Raw genomic sequence first — 17,813 nt, 5'->3', positions numbered from 1 at the left:
GGTAAGGGCCTTCCTAGGGACCCCACGGCTCCCCCTCAGGCTGGCCTCGGGAATCCTGCTTCAGGCAGCAGTGCCCCAGCTCCAGGCCCCGGCTCAGCAGTACTCGGAGTAGTCTTCCTCCACGTAGTTGGATGGAAACCAGCCGATCTGAAGGGGGCAGGGAGAGACGGGGGTCAGATTGGAGCCGGCCGTGAGCCAGCTCTGCCGGGAACAGCTTCTGTGACTGCGGAGGGAGGGAGGCTGCGGGGTCCCCTCGCCCGTCTCCAGCAGCTTCCCATGGCTTACGGCAAGGTTTCCTAACCCTGGGTCGATGAATTTGGACCTATTTAATATAGCCTTGTCTTTTTTTTAAGTATCATTGTTGTAATCATAAATATTAAATAAAATACATTGTAAACCATTCTTCCGAGAAGGTACTCCATAGGTCCATGACCCTTAAAAGGGAAGCTGGCCTGTGGAGGTACAGCCTGGACTCCCGCCTCTACAGGCGGCCTCAGGCTCCTCCCCACTGTTGCCCCCGCTCCGCTGGCCTCCTCCCTTACCCGGCCGTAGATCTCCCCTCGCCACCAGCCCTGATGTCCCTTCTTGCTGATGATCTTGATGATGTCCCCCTCCTTGAGGGACAGCTCCGTGCGGTCCCGGGCGCAGAAGTCGTAGCGGGCTTTGGCCGACCCGAAGTATCTGGCGCTCCCTGCGGCTGGAGACAAAAGCCACCGCACAGTGGGCTCGGTGCCTCCGTGCCCGGGCCCGGACGGAGCAGCCGGCACGTGGGAGCGGGTGAGGTGAGGGCCTGGAGGGCGGAACGGGACAACGTGGCCGCCCTCGGATGGAGAAGCTGCCAAGGGGCTCAGGCCTTCGGAACACGGCTGCCTGTCCTGCTGCCGCCCGCCACGGCCGACTCCATCTGGCCCTTCCCTTATGGCCGGGCTCCACGGGGCTGCCCAAAGCCTCTCTCTGGCCCGGGAGGATGCTCTCTGTCAACTCCTCCAACCGTACGCATGGACCCAGATCTCAAAGATGGAAGGGCCTCCACGGCCTTCTCTGAGCCCACCAAGAATCTTGCTGGAGAGAGCTAAATCCCTCCTCTCCGCGCTCTGTGCTCTCACCTTCACCCTCTCCATCGCACACTGCCTTACAGGGGACCTATAACGGACTGTCGAACCCAGTGTCCTGCATCGGCCGGTCACACCTCCTTAGCCACTACCACTCGTGTGCTGTCTCACCCTACGAGATTGCTTTAGTTTCAATTCTCCTCCTGCTTAACATTGTACCCTGGCACACAGTCGGTGCTTAATAAATGCCTATTCGCCACCGGCTCCTGGGGATTCCCCTGGAGCAGGGGTGTAATTCTGTGAGCATGTGAGGGGAGGGAAGGGAGAGATTTAGTACGTGTGTCTCTTTCAGCATGTGACTCTACTTGCATGTGTGCGTATGAAAGCCAGAAAGTGAGAGAGACGCAAAGAGAAAAAGAGACGGAGACAGAGCCAGGAAGAGTAAGTGTGCGCGGACCCCTCCCCCCCCCACAGTGGGGGGCACACTCTGAATTGGGTTGCTGTAATTGTAGCCAGCACTTGGTAAGAGCTTGTTAAATGCTTTTTGTTCATCCATTTTTCTGGGCTCCAGTTCACAAGTAAAGCTGAAAAGAATCTTAGAAATCACAATGACCCACTTCTAGGTTTCACAGATAGGGAAACTGAGGCCCAGCAAGATTAAACTATTTGACTAAGGTCATGAAGAATTGGTGGTGAGTAGGATTTGGGCCCAAGGCTCAAGATTTCAAACCAAACTGCCTGGTGGGCGCCTACCTGGAGCTCTGGCAATGGCCCTCCTCTCTGGCTCCTTGTAGGGGAACTGCAGCATCGTGTCAAGGGACTTGAAGCAATCTTTCAGGGAGTTTTGCTGGTAAAATTCCACCAGTTCCTGGGAGGGAAATCCAGGGACCCGTTTGGAATTGTCGGTCTGGGAGGTGCTCAGCAAATGGAACTAGGCTGAGCTCGGGGAGAGTCATCCCAGGCCCTGTGGGAGCCCCGAGACTGGGAGGGAAGATCATTGTCTCTAGGAGGAACCTCAGGAAACACGCACCCGCCCAGCTACACAAACATCATGTTCCCCCCACACACACGCACGCACATGCACACACGCCCCCTCCAGTTTCACGGACATAAGAGCAGCCCCTTCCCCCCGCACCCATCCCCATCCCTCACCACGAGCCCCCTGAACGCCTTCTTCTCCGTGATACGGTACAGCCCCTCCGCGGTCAGGATCTTAATGTGCTTCACCTCCATATTGAACCTGCCAGACAGACAGACACAGATGCCGCCAACCATCCGGGATCCCACAGCTACAAGTGTCTGTAGCTGGGACCGCCATGTTACATGAAGACCATGGACAGGAGGCTCTTAGCTGGAAACGAGACAACTTCATGGGGACGGGGCAGGGGTGCAAGCCTCTGGGGGCTGTCGTGGAGAAGAGGGGTTTATGTGTTCTGTTTGGCCCCTGAGAGACAATTAGGTCTGGCGGGTGGACAGTCTATGCATGGAAAGAGTGGAATGGGCTGCCTCGGCAGGGAGGAACCCCCCATGGGATGGAGGCCTTCAGGCGAACATGGAGGGGAGTCTGTCCGGAGGTTCTAGGAGGGGTCTCTGGGCGTGGATGGGATTCATTCCAACTCAGCGGCAGAGTGACACCGTGGAGCCCTGGGTCGGAAGTCCAGAGACCCGGCTCACTCCCACTTTTGATAGTGCGCAGGTGACGCTGACAGGTGGCTCAGGCCTCGGGTGAGGGATGGAAGGGGAGCCGGAGCAGACGGCCCACAGTCCCCTTGTTCTGGCCCCCACTGCAGAGGGAGAAGGGAGAAGGCAGGGACAGGTCTGGGGCCTCCCAGGACAGGCGATAGTTACTTGATACTGATGGCAAACTCGGCGTTGTCCTTCACCCTCTGCCGCACCAGGAAGGTCCCGTCGGAACGATTGGTGAGGATGCTCTCAGCCCCCGCTCGCTCCATGGGGCCAGCGTACCTGCCGGACAGATGACCACAAAGGTAGGGGGTAACTGCAGGCCAGTCCGGGCCCCCCGGGCCTCAAAGCAGACCATCCTGAGTCAGTGCAGTGAGAGGCAAGGAATCTCAGCAGCACCCAGGTACCCCCTCGCTCACCCTCCCCCAGTCAACCAGGGCGGAAACTCTTCGCTGGAGTTAAGCAGGGCCCTCCCAAGGCCCGTTAAAAATGCATCCAGGGGCGCAGTGGAGAGAGCGCCAGCCCTGAAGTCAGGAGGACCCCAGTTCACATCTGGTCTCAGACACTTAACGTCCTAGCTGTGTGACCCTGGACAAGTCACTTAAGCCCAGCCTCAGGAAAAAAAAAAAAAAAAAGAAAGAAAACTTACTAAAAATGCATCCAAGGAGATGGGGAGGGATGGAGAAAAAGCAATAGAGAAGTTCCATCAAGTCCCAACAGAGTAGGAATTAGACCCTAGGGTCTCCTGACCCCAAACACAAGGTTCTCTCCTTTACACCATCCCAGGGACATGAACCCCTCCCCATTAGTGCTGTAACATCAGACATTCTGCATGGTACTTAAGGTTTGCTAAGTGTTTTAAATCCATTATCTCATCTGTCCTTCCCCGTGAGATAGTTCTTACTAAGATCCCCATTTTACAGATGTGGAAACTGAGGCAAACAGGGCTAACTTGCCCAGAGTCACACAACTCTTCTTCCTGACTCTGGGCCCAGCGCCATTAAGTCGCTCCTTCCCACATTGAGTTTATCCACGTTGTATCCACTGAGGATCCAGCTTCTCACTTCACCTCTGACACTTGCAATCTTTGTGACCTTAGGCGAGACACAGATCCTGAGCCTCAATTCCCTCATCTGTTAAAATAGAGAGACTGGGACTCCGCGACCTTCAGAAAGCCTTCCGTCTCTAAATCTCCGAGCCTGTGAGTCACCATTGAAACGCCCTTGGCTTGCCCAAGAGCTCCGTCCCTCCCAGCCAGACCGAGGCTCCCCCAGGACAGGGACGGGGCTGGATCGTCTCTCCTGGCCAGGCCGGCCCAGCTCCAGGGCCTCCTCCCAGGGGCGTGCTGAGGGCTGGATTCCAGGATCAGATAATGGAAAAGAAAGTGCTCCGGAGAGGAGAGGAGAGGCTATTATTGCGGTCTGTTCTTTAATCTGTGTCTTGTATGAAGTAAGAAGCTGAAGGAAAGCCAGGCCCCGCCTCCTCGAGGCAGATTGGGAGTCAGAGCACTTGGCAGGATGGGCAAGGCAAGATGGTGCAGCGGCCGTGACTGGGGCAAGGGCCAGGAAGACCAGGTCCAGAGCTTGTCTGGGACACTTACTAGCAGTGCGACCCTGGGCAAAACACCACTATTTCTCATCAATTTGCCCGTCTGTAAAATGGGAATAGTAATACCTATAGAAACTATCTCACAGGATTATGGTAAGAATCAAATAAGATTATTGATGTAAAAAGAAGAGTTCACTTCAGTTTGCTCGTCTGTAAAATGGGGCTAGACTTATTGGATGGATGAAAAACCATTTATTAAGCACATATCAGAGCCAAATATGATAATGAATGTTAAAAAAATACTATAAACTTTTAAAGTCATTTAAATGTCAGTTACTAATCCGTACCATCCCACTTCTTCTATGTATGACCTTAAATAGCTCAATTTACCTCAGTTTGCCCTTCTGTAAAATGGACTAGACTGGTTGGATGGATGGAAAACCACTTATTAAACACCTATATGATATACCAGGCTCTGTGCTCTCCCTTCCATCTCTCTACGATTTCATAATAATCCCAACATTTGTTAACATTTATTGTAGCACATTATGGCCCCGGGAAGCCCACCTGTCTCCTACTTTTTATTATTTCCTACTCATCAATATGTAACTTGCTTTGTAAGTATTTGCTTCTGGGCGCTTTTCTCCATTAGATTGTAAAGACCTTGAAGGCAGGAACTGCCTTCATTCTTGGTGTATATTGTTGTTCATTTGGTTCGGTCCTGTTTGACTCTCCATTCAGGGTTCTCTTGGCAAGGTGGTTGCCATTTTCTTCTCCAGCTCATTTTATAGAAGAGGGAATCACCCAGCCAGTTAGCCTCTGGGGCTGGATTTGAACTCAGCCCAGAGTTTCTATCCACTGTACAACCTAGCGGCCTCCAGGCATTAGTAAGCACTAATTAAATGCTTTATCTAATTATCTCAAGATTTACAAAGAGCTTTACATATATTATCACATTTGCTCCAGACAACAACTCTGTGAAGCAAATGCTATTGTTAGCTCCATTTTATATATGAAGAAATTAAGGGATAGTGAGTTTAGGTGACTTGTTTAAATTGCACTGTCACTAAATTAAGTCACTAAGGATTTGAGACAAGATTTGATCCTTCTTCCTGCCAGCTAGGGGAGGAGGTGGGGGGAAGGAGGGGTAATTTGGAACAAAAGGCTTTGCAGGGGTCCAGGCTGAGAACCTACCCTGTGCATATGTTTTGTAAATAAAAAATAATAAAAAAAATTTGATCCTTAACTGTGATCCTGGTCCAGTATTCTACTACCACACTGAATCTTTTAGCCCTACCCCAGCCCTCTCACCCCATGGACTGACACCTTGGAGACATCAAACCACCGCCTGAAGAGTGTCCCCCTACCCAGACTCACCAGAGACAGACAGACAGGTCCTGTGGGGGGCCCTAGGAGACACCCAAAAGAGACTGAGTCAGAGAGACCAGGGAAGCCTTCCCCCCCCCCGCCCCGGGGATAGTGGCCCAGAAACCCTGGGACAACCTCCCGTGGGGACTGTCCATCCCCGGCCCAGCCAGACCCGGGACAGAGACCCAGGCCATACTCACAAGAACATAGGGCTTGACTTTCTTGCAAGGAAACCATCCCATCTCATTGGTAGCCGTGTTCCTCCCCTGTACGTTGGAGGAGAGGGGTGACATTGAGAAAGAGGCATTATGGGGACAGAAGGGAGCAGAGCAAGAGTGTCTAGCTGCCTATCAGTCTAATCATCTGCCTCGCTCCTTGTCCACCAATCATTTCTATACACAGACTAAACTTTGTTTTGCAAAGAATAACTATTTCTTCAGTTCCGGCCACTTTGGGTATTCTAATATTTGATGCCGCAGAGAAGCTGACTCCCATCTCTGCAGGGACTGTCTTTAAGGTTTTGGGATGGAGTAAAACAAGTATTTTTACTCCCATTTTACAGATGGAAAAACAGAGTGCCCAAGAAGAGAATACATTTCTCTTAAAGTCTCGCAGCTATTGAGTGTGTGCTGACCCTGCCCTTCTCAGCCTGGCTGCTCAGAAAGGGCTTAAGCCCCTGGGCTGCTCCTCCTGAGGCCCAGCAGGGATCCCAAGACCTCTTCTTCTCCCACCCTAGCTGTCGTTCCAATTCTGAAAAAAAAATTCCTGGCAGTGATTTAGGGTTAAAGGGACCTCTGGAGTCTATGACTGCAAAGAAATCTGGCTCCCTAAATCCCCTTCCTAATTTTCTCCTAAAGCCTTACTCCGGGGACCACAACTTAGCATTCTCATTCTTTTTGTTGTCGTTTGCTTGTATTTTGTTTTCTTTCTCATTTTTTTTCTCTTTTGATCTCATTTTTCTTGTTCATAAAAATAATTGTATAAATATGTATACATATATTGGATTTAACACATATTTTAACATGTTTAACATATATTGGATCTAGGGGAGGGGGTGAGGGAAGGGGGGGGAATCAGGACACAAGGTTTTGCAAGGGTCAATGTTGAAAAATTATCCATGCAGATGTTTTGAAAATAAAAAGCTTTAATAAAAAATAAAATAAAAAATAAAACTAGAAAAAAAAAAAACTTATTCCATCGTCTATATTTTCCTCCCAAGAAGGAAAAAAATAAGCATTTATTAAGTACCTCCTGTATGGCAGACATTGCTAACTGCTTTATAAATATTATCTCATTTGAGTTTACAACAACCCTAACAGGTAGGTGGTATCATGATGCCCATTTTACAGATGAGGAAACTGAGGCAGACAGAGGTTACATCTCTTGCCCAGGTTCACACAGCTAGTAAATGTCTGAGGTCAGAATTTGAATCCTTCCTGACTCCAGGCCCATCCAGCCCTCACCTGCCACCAGTTCTGCTCTGCCTCTGCCTTGGTTAGCTCCACAATGTCTCCTGGGTTCAGCCTCAAGAAAGGGCCAAAGGCTACAGGGGGTGGAGGCAGCCCGTAGTACTCCTGGCACACTTCCATCTTGGGCAAGCCTGAGGAACAAGGTGGGGAGGAAAGGGGAGGGGCAAAGAGCAGGTAATCAGGGCCCAGGCTCCCGAAGGCTGGGGAGGCTGCTCCTGGAAGGAGGATGTGGAAGGCCTTCATTTCCTTCCTCTCCCAGCCACCACCCAGCCGCAGCCGGGCCCAGATGGGGCTGCTCCCACGGGGACTCACCCAGCTCATTCTTCCTCTTGTCCTGGGCCGATCGGCTTGCCTTGTGCTAAGAAGAGAAGGCGGGGGTGGAACCCGGCTCCTGCATCCCTGCCACCCCGAATCCCACCTTCCTCTTCTCCAAACTCAGGAAAAGAGCCCCAGGATGATCATCCCCTTTACATAAAGGGACACCGAGGCTCAGAGAAGTTACAGGCCTTGCTCAACGTCACATAGTAAGGAATGCTGGAGGCAGGATGCACACATAGACCTTCCAACTTTATTAATTCCAAACCCTGCTCTTTCCCAAATTGGCCGGCCTCCTGCTTCCCAGTTCCAGCATCCCACCACCCCCTCCTGAGGGGGTCACCACATCCCAGCTGAAGGACTGGAACCATGAGTTCCATCCTGACCCCAGGATCCCCCTCGCCCGGCCCTGCTCCCATCCTGGGAACGGGGAACTGCCTTACCTTCCTCATAGTAGTGCTATGATCTGTGAGGAAAGAAGAAAAGGGGGCATTCTGATTTCAGAGACCCCAGGGGGAAAGGGAAGCATATTCCCTTCCCCCACCTTCTCTCTCCCCCAAATGCCAGAGTCACGTGGCCTGAAGCTCCCCACATCCTGACCACAGCACCCCCAGTTATCCTTGTGACCTGGACCTCAATGACTGTATCCCCAATAGGGGGGGGCCCTCCCCAGTTACCTGAGCTATGTCGGCCACAGGGAGAAACCCTCCCCAGACACTCCTTGTGAGCAGGTGCCCGGCAGCGGTGGCAGCGGTATCCCTGGTAGAAAGTACCTCTGGGGGTAGGGAAGGGGGTGGTTAATGAGTTTAGCCCTGCCTGCCCCTGAATCCTTCAACCTCCCTCCTCTAGCTTGGGTAGGAGTGGGAGAAGAGGTAGCAGAGTGTCAGAATTAGGAGGGACCTCCCCAGCTCACTCACATTGTAATTGGGGAAACTGGGGGCAGAGGACAGAACAAAGAATTTGGTCTCAAAACTCTGAGCTCCAGGCCTTTTATCATGTACCCATCCCACCCCATAGTCCTTAGAAACCTAGGCCTTGGGGCCCACCAGCCAGGACTTGGGCCATGTTCTGCGGTGAAAGAATCTGGACTTCAGACCTTCCCAGCCCCACCAGTCACCCCAGGAAGCCCCCACCTCAGCAGCATCTGGCAGGCTTTGCAGGAGGCAGTCTCCTCGAAGGAGAACATCTGGAAGTCGTGGCCATTGGCAGTAGCATTCTCAGGGTAAATGTTAGACCTGGAGGCAGTGGAAGAAGGGAGGTCAGGTCTGGCCCCAAAGATAGTGACAGGAAAGGAAGGGGAACCAGGAGCACAGAAGTCCCCCTAGGACTCTCCCACATACATTCAAGAGCTGCCAAAGCTCTCAGAAGACATTCAGTCAGCCCTTCAAAGGCCCTGCAAGAAGGAACCTGGATGAGGGTACACAGAATCAGGGATACAGCTGGGAGTGGAAACTAAACTTCCTGATCATCCCCACCCACAATCCCCTTCATCCTGTACCCTTCCCTCTCCCCCAGCTCTCTGCTTCTCTGGGACCGTGCCAGATTCCTGTATGGGAAGGTAAGGGGCTATAATCTGGCACTCTCGCCAGGGCAGGGAAAAGGGGGAGGTAGTCTGGGGCCAGTCCTCACAGGGCCATCTCAAACTGCTCCATCCACTTCTTCTTCAGTTCCCTCGTCTTAAAGAAGAGCTCGTAGCCCTGGGTGCCTTGGTCCTCGATCAGGAGAAACATGTGTGTCCACTGTGGAGGCCGGAGAGAGATGGTCAGGGAGAGCTCTGGCTCCTGCGTCCCCCAAGAAGGTCCCAGTTCCTCAGACATTCAAACTCAGAGCCCCAGTCACACACACATGAAGGTGGAAGGGCAGTGAGCTGCCATCTCTGGCTGAGGGCCTCTTCCCCCTCCCCCACCAGGCAGACAAGACCAGGAGCCCAAGCATCCTCAGGGAAGGTACCTTTTTGCTGTCTCGTTCCCCAGAGGAATCATCTCGGACCTGGTAGTTGGGCAGGTTCACAAAGTCCTTTAAGTCATAGATGTCTCCTCGCCTTTTACAGATGAGCAGGGCTTTGTCCAGGAGGAAAGCGTACCTGGAGCAGGGGACAGAAGGGTCCCTGATCCCTGAAAGGCCCCAGGGGGTTGCCTCTGCCAGCTTTCCCCATTCTTCCTCTGGTCTCATTTTCATTCATTCATTTAACAAATGTTCATTACACACGTACATGTGCCAGGAGTCTACCAGACAAAAATGAAACGCCCCCTACCCCAAAGGAGCTTCTGTTCACTCCACTGTGGAGAAAACTACATAAACCTCAATAATACATACAAATAGACAAGCTATCAACAGGCTAATCTGGAGGCTGGGAAGGGGACTCTAGGAGCTGCAGGATAAGCCTCCAATACAGGAGTTCTTCACCTGGAGTCTGCAGCCTCCAGGGATTTTGATCTCAGAGAGTCCATGGATTTGAACTGGGGGCGGGGCAGGGGGGGGGGAATATTGCACTATGGTGGGTTTCCTTTGTAATCCAGCGACTATGCATTTACCAATGAATGCCTATGGGGTGTGTTATTATTAACCCCTGCTTTAATAAGAGATGGTACTGGAGAACCTGGGACCAAGCTGGGGCTTGCCAGAACTAGTACCTGTCTATCTTAGATCTCCTCTCAGACGTGGCGATCTTGAGCTCACCGTCGATCTTGGGCCGTCCATAAGGTGCCAGGTTCTTGGTCTAGGGATGGAAGATGAAAAGGGGCTGGCACTGGGGCAGAATCTCGCCCCTCTCCCCAGCCCAGCGGCCCACGGGAGTGCCCCTCTCTGCCCAGAATCCCAGTCCTCACCAAGTTCTCGATGGAGAGCTGGAAGGTGGTGATCTGCTTCAGCGTCTCATTGTCCCTCTTGACCTCATTCACACACTGGGCCAAATCCTGGAGACAAAGAAGTCGGAGCAGCCCTGAGCCAGGCTGGAGGAGCAAGGAGGCCCCAGAACTTATACCAGAAGGGTCTTTCTGACAATTATCTAACTCAAGTCCTTTGTGTCACAGAAAAGGAAATTGAGGTCAAGAGAGGGAAGAAATATCAGAATCTGAGTCCGTGCTCCCACTCAGGTCCCATGACTATGAATTGATCATTTTTTCCACACAAGGGGCTGCCTACCGTCTTTGTCTTAAGTCTGTGTGTTTCTCAAGTCTTCCCCCAATACCAAGAGCCCCCCACACTTCTCACCCTCATGGCATCCAGTGCCAGCCGCATATTCTCCTTCTCTAGGGCATCCGTTGTATGCTTCACCAGCTCCTAAATGAGACCAAAGGTAAGAGAAGGCTATACATAGTCCAAGTTTTCCCAAAATGGTCCCCCATTTCCTACATTTTTTGCTAGAGAAGCTGATTCACACCAGATAAAGTGGGATAAGTGGGAATAAGAAGTGGGACAAAATATCTCTTATGTGCACTCTCTCCCCCATCCCTCTCCCAGTCCCTCTGCTGCTTTGAGCCCCCAGGCCAATGCTGGTGCAATCCTATGCAAAGGGCAGGTAGAGAACTCACCTGAAGGAGGAGATGGTACTTTAGCACCCTCTGCATGGGCACCATGAGCAGATCTCTCAGGGTAAACCGGCCATTGTTTGCTCTCTGGGAACATTCCTGGGGGGAGAAGCCAGGAAGAGCTCACATCCCACTGTGTCTAACCATTCTCTGGGAAGAAAGTCACGCTCGAGAGGCAGAGAGATGCGTGCATCTAGATAGACAATGCTGCTCAGGGAATCAGAGGGATGCAAGTTCAGGGCTGTGCTGGAGCCAAATCGGACCCATGCCCATCAGTAAGAAAATCTTCAGAGTAAGCATTTACGTCTGGGAAATTCCACAAATGCTACAAGTCAGGGCCTGATTTATCCATAAATTCTTGACTGTCTAGACTGGTGGTATCGAACAGAGGGCCACAGGACTGCAAGTGAAGATCCCTGGTGGCAGCACATTGGCTTAGGAAACAGTAAATTAACATTACATTGATTTTGTTCAATATTTCCCAATTACATTTTACTGGTGCAGCTGTACAGGAAGGCAGCCCACAAGAAATGCGTTTGACACCTCTGGTCTAGATTTAAAGTGATGGGAAAAGCAAATAATGCAGCTTAAACTTAAAAGCAAGACACAGGCGCGGTTGATTGAGTTTTTGGTGGTGCTGATGGTGGTGATGTTTGTTTTGTTTTATTTGAGAGTTGTTGAATAACTACCAGCATCCTGCTGTTGCCTGATTGCAAATATGGTGACTCTGGGCAAGTCACAGCTGCATCACTCTGAGTCTCAGGAAGGCTAAGAATAATGCTTGTAGTACCGACCAAGAGTAGCCACAGAGGTTTAAGAGAGATAAAGCTTTTTGATAGCCTGCAGATGATATAATTTATCAGTTATTACTCCAGTTGTGTGATCTTAGATAAGTCACTTCCCTTCCCCTGACTCAGTTCCCACATCTGGAAAGTGGAGATAATGATATTTATCCTTCTCATGGTCTATTGTGAGGAGCGTGCTTTGTAAACTCGTGGCGGACTGGAAGTGAAGAACTATGACATTTATCACTACCGTGCTAGCCAGTAAAGAGAATACTAGATTAGCAATTTAGAGAGCTCATTTATTAATTTGATGATCATGAGCAGGATATTTAATTTCTTTGGGTCTGTTTCTCTATCTGTAAATTGAAGGGTTTGGACTAGATGGTCCCTCCCAGTTCCAAACTCTATTATTTATCATTCGTAGAACTTGGTAATTTCCCAAAAGCATCTCAACCCATTCTGCTGCTGCTTCTGTTCAAATCTGGGGCCACTTATTGTCCAATTCAAATCTCTGAAATAGATGACATGTATTGTGCACATATACATGTATTGTGTGCATCTCTTCTGATAGATGAATTCTATAGATTTTCCAACCAGCTGTATATCAGTCAATCAATCAACAAACATCATCACTTACTACTTGCCAAGCATCGTGCTAAGTGGTGCTGACAGTAAAACACTCCATGTCATTTTCATCCATTTCATTTTTCTGGATGGATAATGAGGAAAAACTCTTTTGAATGGTTATGAATCTCATCCAGGAAACCTGATGCAATTAGCACAATGTCATCCACAAAGAGTAGCATCTAGAGTTCAACATCCCATAATGGAATACATCTTCAACTTGAACTCCAAGCTGGATCTCTTCTACGGCAGTAGTAAACAGTGTAGATCTTCCTCTTTTTGGTGTTACCTTATCTTAATGATCACAAGTTGGTCAAACAAGGATATTTGTTATCATTTGTTTAAAAGAATCTAGAATTATATTGACAGATGCAGGAGATATTTTGTTGAAGGAGAGGTATTTTATTTTATCAAATCAAGTAATTTGTATAGTCAATAAACAACAAAGGAGATCTCTATCTTTCACTTGCATGAAAAAATGTGCTCTGTGGTGGAATTTCATATGCAAAAGTCTCTTTCCTTCTAATATTCCATCAAGGATATGCTTAATGTATACACATATGCATATATGTATGTATGTATATGTAATATATGCAATATCTATGCAAGTGTGTATATAAGATTGAAGTCTATGTGCGTGCTTTATATGTAACATGTGGACATGTGTGTCACTGTATTGTGTGTGTGTGTGTATGAGTAGATGGAAAAATACCTTCACTTTATTGTGCTCTCCATCATCTTTTTTTTTTTTAGTGTAATAAGGTCCAAGTTTGTTTTTCTACACTATTGGTATTTTTGCCTCCTTCAGAAACCTAAAATAATTAATCCTCAATGTCCCTATAATTATACCACCTCCAGCTTGGACCTCCTTTTGGGATATTTGTTTTAGTCCAGCTGATTTACCCATCTTTTGTTTTTTTTTAAGTTTTTTAAGTTTTAAATTTCCTTCTCTTTAAGCACTTCTGGAAATAGAATTAATGCCAGTCATACTTCTACTGTGCTTGATGGTAAAAAGAGTTTTGGGTTTTTTTTAAAGACCTCTTCATATCTTTTCCATCCTCCATTTGTTGGTTATCTTCTTTCCAGCTTCATTCTTGGGATGACTTTGCTTAGTTGAATCTCTTATTATTAAACTTTCTTTAAACTGGTTTTGCCTCTCCACTTTCCTCCTTCTGTCTAGAGTCTTTTTATTTTGTTTTTCTCTAGATATTTTCATTATGGATTCAACTATCATCTTTATACAAATTATTCTCAAGATGTACATCACCAGCCCTCATCTCTTTCCTTGAACTTCAGTCCTATATGTCCCATTGTTTGCTCACTATCACTTATCTCAGAACTCATTATCATTCTCCTGAAATTTCCACTCCCCTAATATCTCAATTTCTATCAAAATACTATCACTCTTTCAGTCACCCACTTTAACAACTCTTCATGATCACTAATTCCCTCCAGTTATGACTTCATTTATGAAGTCATAACAATTCCCCTTCCTCAATATCTCTTTCATCTACTCCTTTTTTTTCTTCTCTTTAGTCACATTAAAATCACTAGTGAGAGCCCTCATCAATTTTCCTTTGGACTATTATATTGACTTCTTTACTGGTCACCCTTTATCCAGGTTCTCCTCTGCTTAATCCATCCTCTACACAGTTGCCAAATAAATATTTAATGCCATATATAAACTGGACTGATTTATCAGTGAATATTTTATATGCCCCCAGAAGAATGGAAGCTCATTGCAAGAAGAGATCATTTCATTCTTTGTACTTGTATCCCCAGCCCCTAGCATAGTACCTGGTATTCAGGAAGCACTTAATAAATACTTGTTGATCTATCTTCTCTAATTTTTTTTAGATATTACATTTCATAATCACCCATCATTCTTCTTTATAAGAATTTACAAATCAGTTTATATTCTAACGTGCCATAACCCACAAATGTCATATCTTTCCTCTTGGCAAATTAGTCAAGTATTTGCTAAGGCACTTTTCAGACTCCTTTGGTCTCTTTTTTGTAATGATTTTTGATCGATACCAACTAAACATCTATATGAAATTATTATAGTTTGTGTCTGGGTCCTGTCTTCCATCCATATCCCACTGTCACCATTGACACTTGTCTGATGTAATGTAAAAAACAAGGTATCAAGATCAATTCTAATGGACGCAGTTCAACAATGAGATGATTCAGACCAGTTCCAATAGTCTTGTGATGAAGAAAGTCATCTGCATCCAGAGACAGGATAGTGGGAATTGAGTGTGGTTCACAACATAGCATTTTTACCCTTTTTGTTGTTGTTTGCTTGCATCTTATTTTCTTTCTCATTTTTTTCTGGTTTGATTTGATTTTTCTTGTGCAGCAAGATAATTGTATAAATATGTTTTGCATATATTGGATTTAACATAAATTTCTACCATATTTAACCTATATTGGACAACTTGCCATCTAGGGAAGAGGCTAGGAGAAGGTGGGGGGAGAATTGGAACACAAGGTTTTGCAATTGTTGAAGAATTATCCATGCATATGTTTTGAAAATAAAAAGCTTTAACTTAAAAAAATAAGGTATCAATAAAATAAAATAAATGTTTGGCCATATCAGGTTTGAGTTGTTTTTAATGTACAATATATCTTTTCCTTCCTTCTAGATCTATATGACCCTTGATCTTTGCTCTATTAAGTTGGTAGTCTGACTACACAGACAATTAATAATTCAGAGATGATTCTTCATATGAGCAAAGGGCCATTTCTCTCTCTATTAAATAAAATAAAGTGTATTTTCTGGGATGCTATTCAATCTTTTTCAAGACCAGAGTCTTTCAATTCTTTTCCAAAAGAAAGCATTTATGATACATAGAAGTGAGGCTTCTATGGCGCCCACCTGGCACATTTTCCATCATACTTTTCCCCATCTTCAGCTACTTTCACTTTTGCATTGAAATTCTCAAGGATCAGAATTTATGTTGATTTAATTTAGAAAGTTTTACTAGGTTCTTTGTAGAATTTCTCTCTTCATTCTGGACATCAGATGTTTGTGCAGAAGCTACAGTTTTTTGATGGTGGTCCTTTTTGCAAATTCTTATCATGATTGGTATAATACCAAATAGCTAAATGTCCTGTGAAATGATGCTTCTTATTTCCTTTTGACACACCCTTAAAACCAACTCACCAGCTCCTTTATTTGCCTATCTTAAAAAAAAAAAAAATCAAAACCTATGAGCCATCATTCCCATTCAGAGGCAACTTCCTTCTTTCTTCTGGTTTTCTCCAGGGTGAGAGTGTCAAGAAGGATATGATTCAGTATCCGTCAGTAGTATATACCATTGTTAATCATTAGACAAGAAGCACTTTTAATTGCACCACTGGCCAAGGAAAAAGTTTATTCAGGGTATTAAAATTTTCAATTCTTGCCACATCTGCTGCCTTTCTTGGTGTGTTGCCACCATCACTGCAGAAGCAGGTGAGAAATAAGGGCCATTTTGCACTTTTGTTTCATGGGTGACCAAAACCAAAGATCCTCAGTTATCTGGTCTCTCTGGGTCCTGCTAGATTTATCTTCAGCAAGCAGACACAGTCTGAGGTCACACTCACAGCCTTCTCTGAGAACTAGAAGCTGACAGAATTTATGTTTTGCTGGAATAACCTGGAAAACTCCCAAGTCACCTTTATATCACAATGAGGCATCAGGAGGACTTTGGTATTCTTGCACAACATGAGATGTGGAACACTACAATCTCTAAAGAATTGAATGTGAGTACCATCATCCCAAGGGTGATGAGCAGACACATAATATATTACCAGCAGAGAATTATGAAGAAAAATTAGGGTAATAGGAGTCATCAAGGAAATATATGAATGAAAAACAGGATATACAAGCACTGGTTGTTCCTTGTTGCTACCAGTGCCTCCTTTCCCAGCCCACTCCAAGCCCACCAACCTCCAGCTTCATCTGCACATCCTCCCGCATATTGGCCACTCGGTCTAGGTGCTTGCTGGCTGACTCCACCTGGCTACAGTAACGGCCATACACAAGGAACCTGTAGTAGAAGAAATGGTAAATGTTTAACGACCAGCTCTCTAGGAGAGTGGAAACATGTCCACAACACTTTTTTTTAAAGTTTAGTCTGTATTGTTAGCATTTTATCCATCACGTTTTTTAAGTCTAGACAATTAACAAAACAATTAATTAAGCTTTTATTTGTAATGTTTGTCAATTTCCAATGCAAATGCTCACACTGAAAATTTAACAATCAGTTCTCAAGAGTTAAATTGGCCTAGCAGACCCTTGAGAAACCAGCCTGAGCATCCCTTCCCCTAACCCCAAAACTCCATTGAGCTTTGGTGTACCTCCATTTGACTGTGGAGGAAGTTAAAGTCCAGGGAAAAAGGAATGATTTACCCAAACTCACACAGCCAATCAATGGGTCAGTTGGACCCAGATCTGCAGCCCCGCAGTGGCTGGTGGTCAGAGGACCCTAGAGACCACATAGTATCAGCTTGGGCAGAAGTAGAGCCTCTAACCACCCTTCCGCCTTCCAGCCTCACCTCTCCTTATAGCTGATGAACACTTGATAAAGTTCTGCAGCACCACTGGCAGAAAGTGCTTCCTTCAGGTCCCTCAGGAAGCTGCTATGGACACTGAGAAGGTCCTGAGCAGAAAATACAGAATCAAAGAATCTCAGAAGTAATAGGGACTTCAGGAGTCCAAGAGCTCAGATGTGTTAAACACAAGGCATATGGCACCAGAATAATATGCAATTGAGAAATATTTAACAAAATAAATAAAAATATAATTAAATAACATTTCATTTAGAAACGAAGCCATCGACAGCTGGCAGAGAGCCTTATGCATGGATTGGTAGCCCCCATTTCTATCACAGTTTGACAACATCACTCTGATCCAATCCACACATGACCAGGATTCTCCTCCTAACATCCCTTGCAATTAACCATCCCTGATCCTCCTGAAAACTTCCATGAATGAAGAAACTTCCTACCTTTCTCTTTTAAAGGACTTTGACTGTTAGGAATTTGGGAGTTTTTGCCTACATCAGACCTAAATCTATCTCTTAGCAGCTTCCACCCAATACATCTAGTTCTGCTGTTTGGGGCCAAGCAGAACTAATAACATTATCGATCAATATCTTGTTTTTATATAGCACTCTGAGGTTGGTGAGATCTTGGCTTCTTCCATAATAGTCTTCAAATACCTGAAAACAGATACTATGCGACTCCCCACAGACTCCAATCTTCTCTTTTCTTCTCCAAGATAAATATCATGGAGACAACACTAAATAAAGACTCAGAGGAGTGAGAGAACTAGAGTCCACACCTACCCCTTACTCCTTATCTAACCACAATTCATTTATTCTCTCTAGATACAAGTTTAGCACCTACAAAAAACTAAATGACCTCTAAAATCCCTTCTCAACTCTAAAT

At 46.6% G+C, this 17,813-nt stretch overlaps 1 protein-coding gene across 2 annotated transcripts in view; it reads right to left on the bottom strand.

Moving 5' to 3' along the window:
* Positions 1 to 17,813, bottom strand: part of VAV1 (vav guanine nucleotide exchange factor 1) — a 35,308-nt gene that overhangs the window by 91 nt on the left and 17,404 nt on the right. Inside the window, exons 8-27 of one of the 2 annotated variants that reach the window (XM_074309972.1) lie at positions 16,920 to 17,023; positions 16,312 to 16,411; positions 10,969 to 11,064; positions 10,649 to 10,717; positions 10,264 to 10,350; positions 10,069 to 10,154; positions 9,386 to 9,518; positions 9,065 to 9,174; positions 8,569 to 8,670; positions 8,113 to 8,210; positions 7,879 to 7,901; positions 7,433 to 7,478; positions 7,115 to 7,251; positions 5,852 to 5,917; positions 5,661 to 5,692; positions 2,901 to 3,017; positions 2,205 to 2,292; positions 1,806 to 1,920; positions 543 to 697; positions 1 to 147 (exon numbers count right to left, since the gene is read on the bottom strand). The exon at positions 1 to 147 is cut by the window's left edge and continues 91 nt beyond it. In XM_074309972.1, the coding sequence (XP_074166073.1) occupies positions 94 to 147; positions 543 to 697; positions 1,806 to 1,920; positions 2,205 to 2,292; positions 2,901 to 3,017; positions 5,661 to 5,692; positions 5,852 to 5,917; positions 7,115 to 7,251; positions 7,433 to 7,478; positions 7,879 to 7,901; positions 8,113 to 8,210; positions 8,569 to 8,670; positions 9,065 to 9,174; positions 9,386 to 9,518; positions 10,069 to 10,154; positions 10,264 to 10,350; positions 10,649 to 10,717; positions 10,969 to 11,064; positions 16,312 to 16,411; positions 16,920 to 17,023 (1,818 nt within the window). In that variant the 3' untranslated portion in view covers positions 1 to 93. Of the gene's footprint in view, positions 148 to 542; positions 698 to 1,204; positions 1,225 to 1,805; positions 1,921 to 2,204; positions 2,293 to 2,900; positions 3,018 to 5,660; positions 5,693 to 5,851; positions 5,918 to 7,114; positions 7,252 to 7,432; positions 7,479 to 7,878; positions 7,902 to 8,112; positions 8,211 to 8,568; positions 8,671 to 9,064; positions 9,175 to 9,385; positions 9,519 to 10,068; positions 10,155 to 10,263; positions 10,351 to 10,648; positions 10,718 to 10,968; positions 11,065 to 16,311; positions 16,412 to 16,919; positions 17,024 to 17,813 lie in introns of those variants that run through there. The other variant, XM_074309980.1, reaches the window with a different exon arrangement.

Source organism: Sminthopsis crassicaudata, chromosome 1 (assembly GCF_048593235.1).
Source record: "Sminthopsis crassicaudata isolate SCR6 chromosome 1, ASM4859323v1, whole genome shotgun sequence".
Classification (NCBI taxonomy): domain Eukaryota; kingdom Metazoa; phylum Chordata; class Mammalia; order Dasyuromorphia; family Dasyuridae; genus Sminthopsis; species Sminthopsis crassicaudata.
The sequence above is the reverse complement of the archived record's forward strand: the minus strand, read 5'-3'. Positions and strand labels throughout refer to the sequence as shown.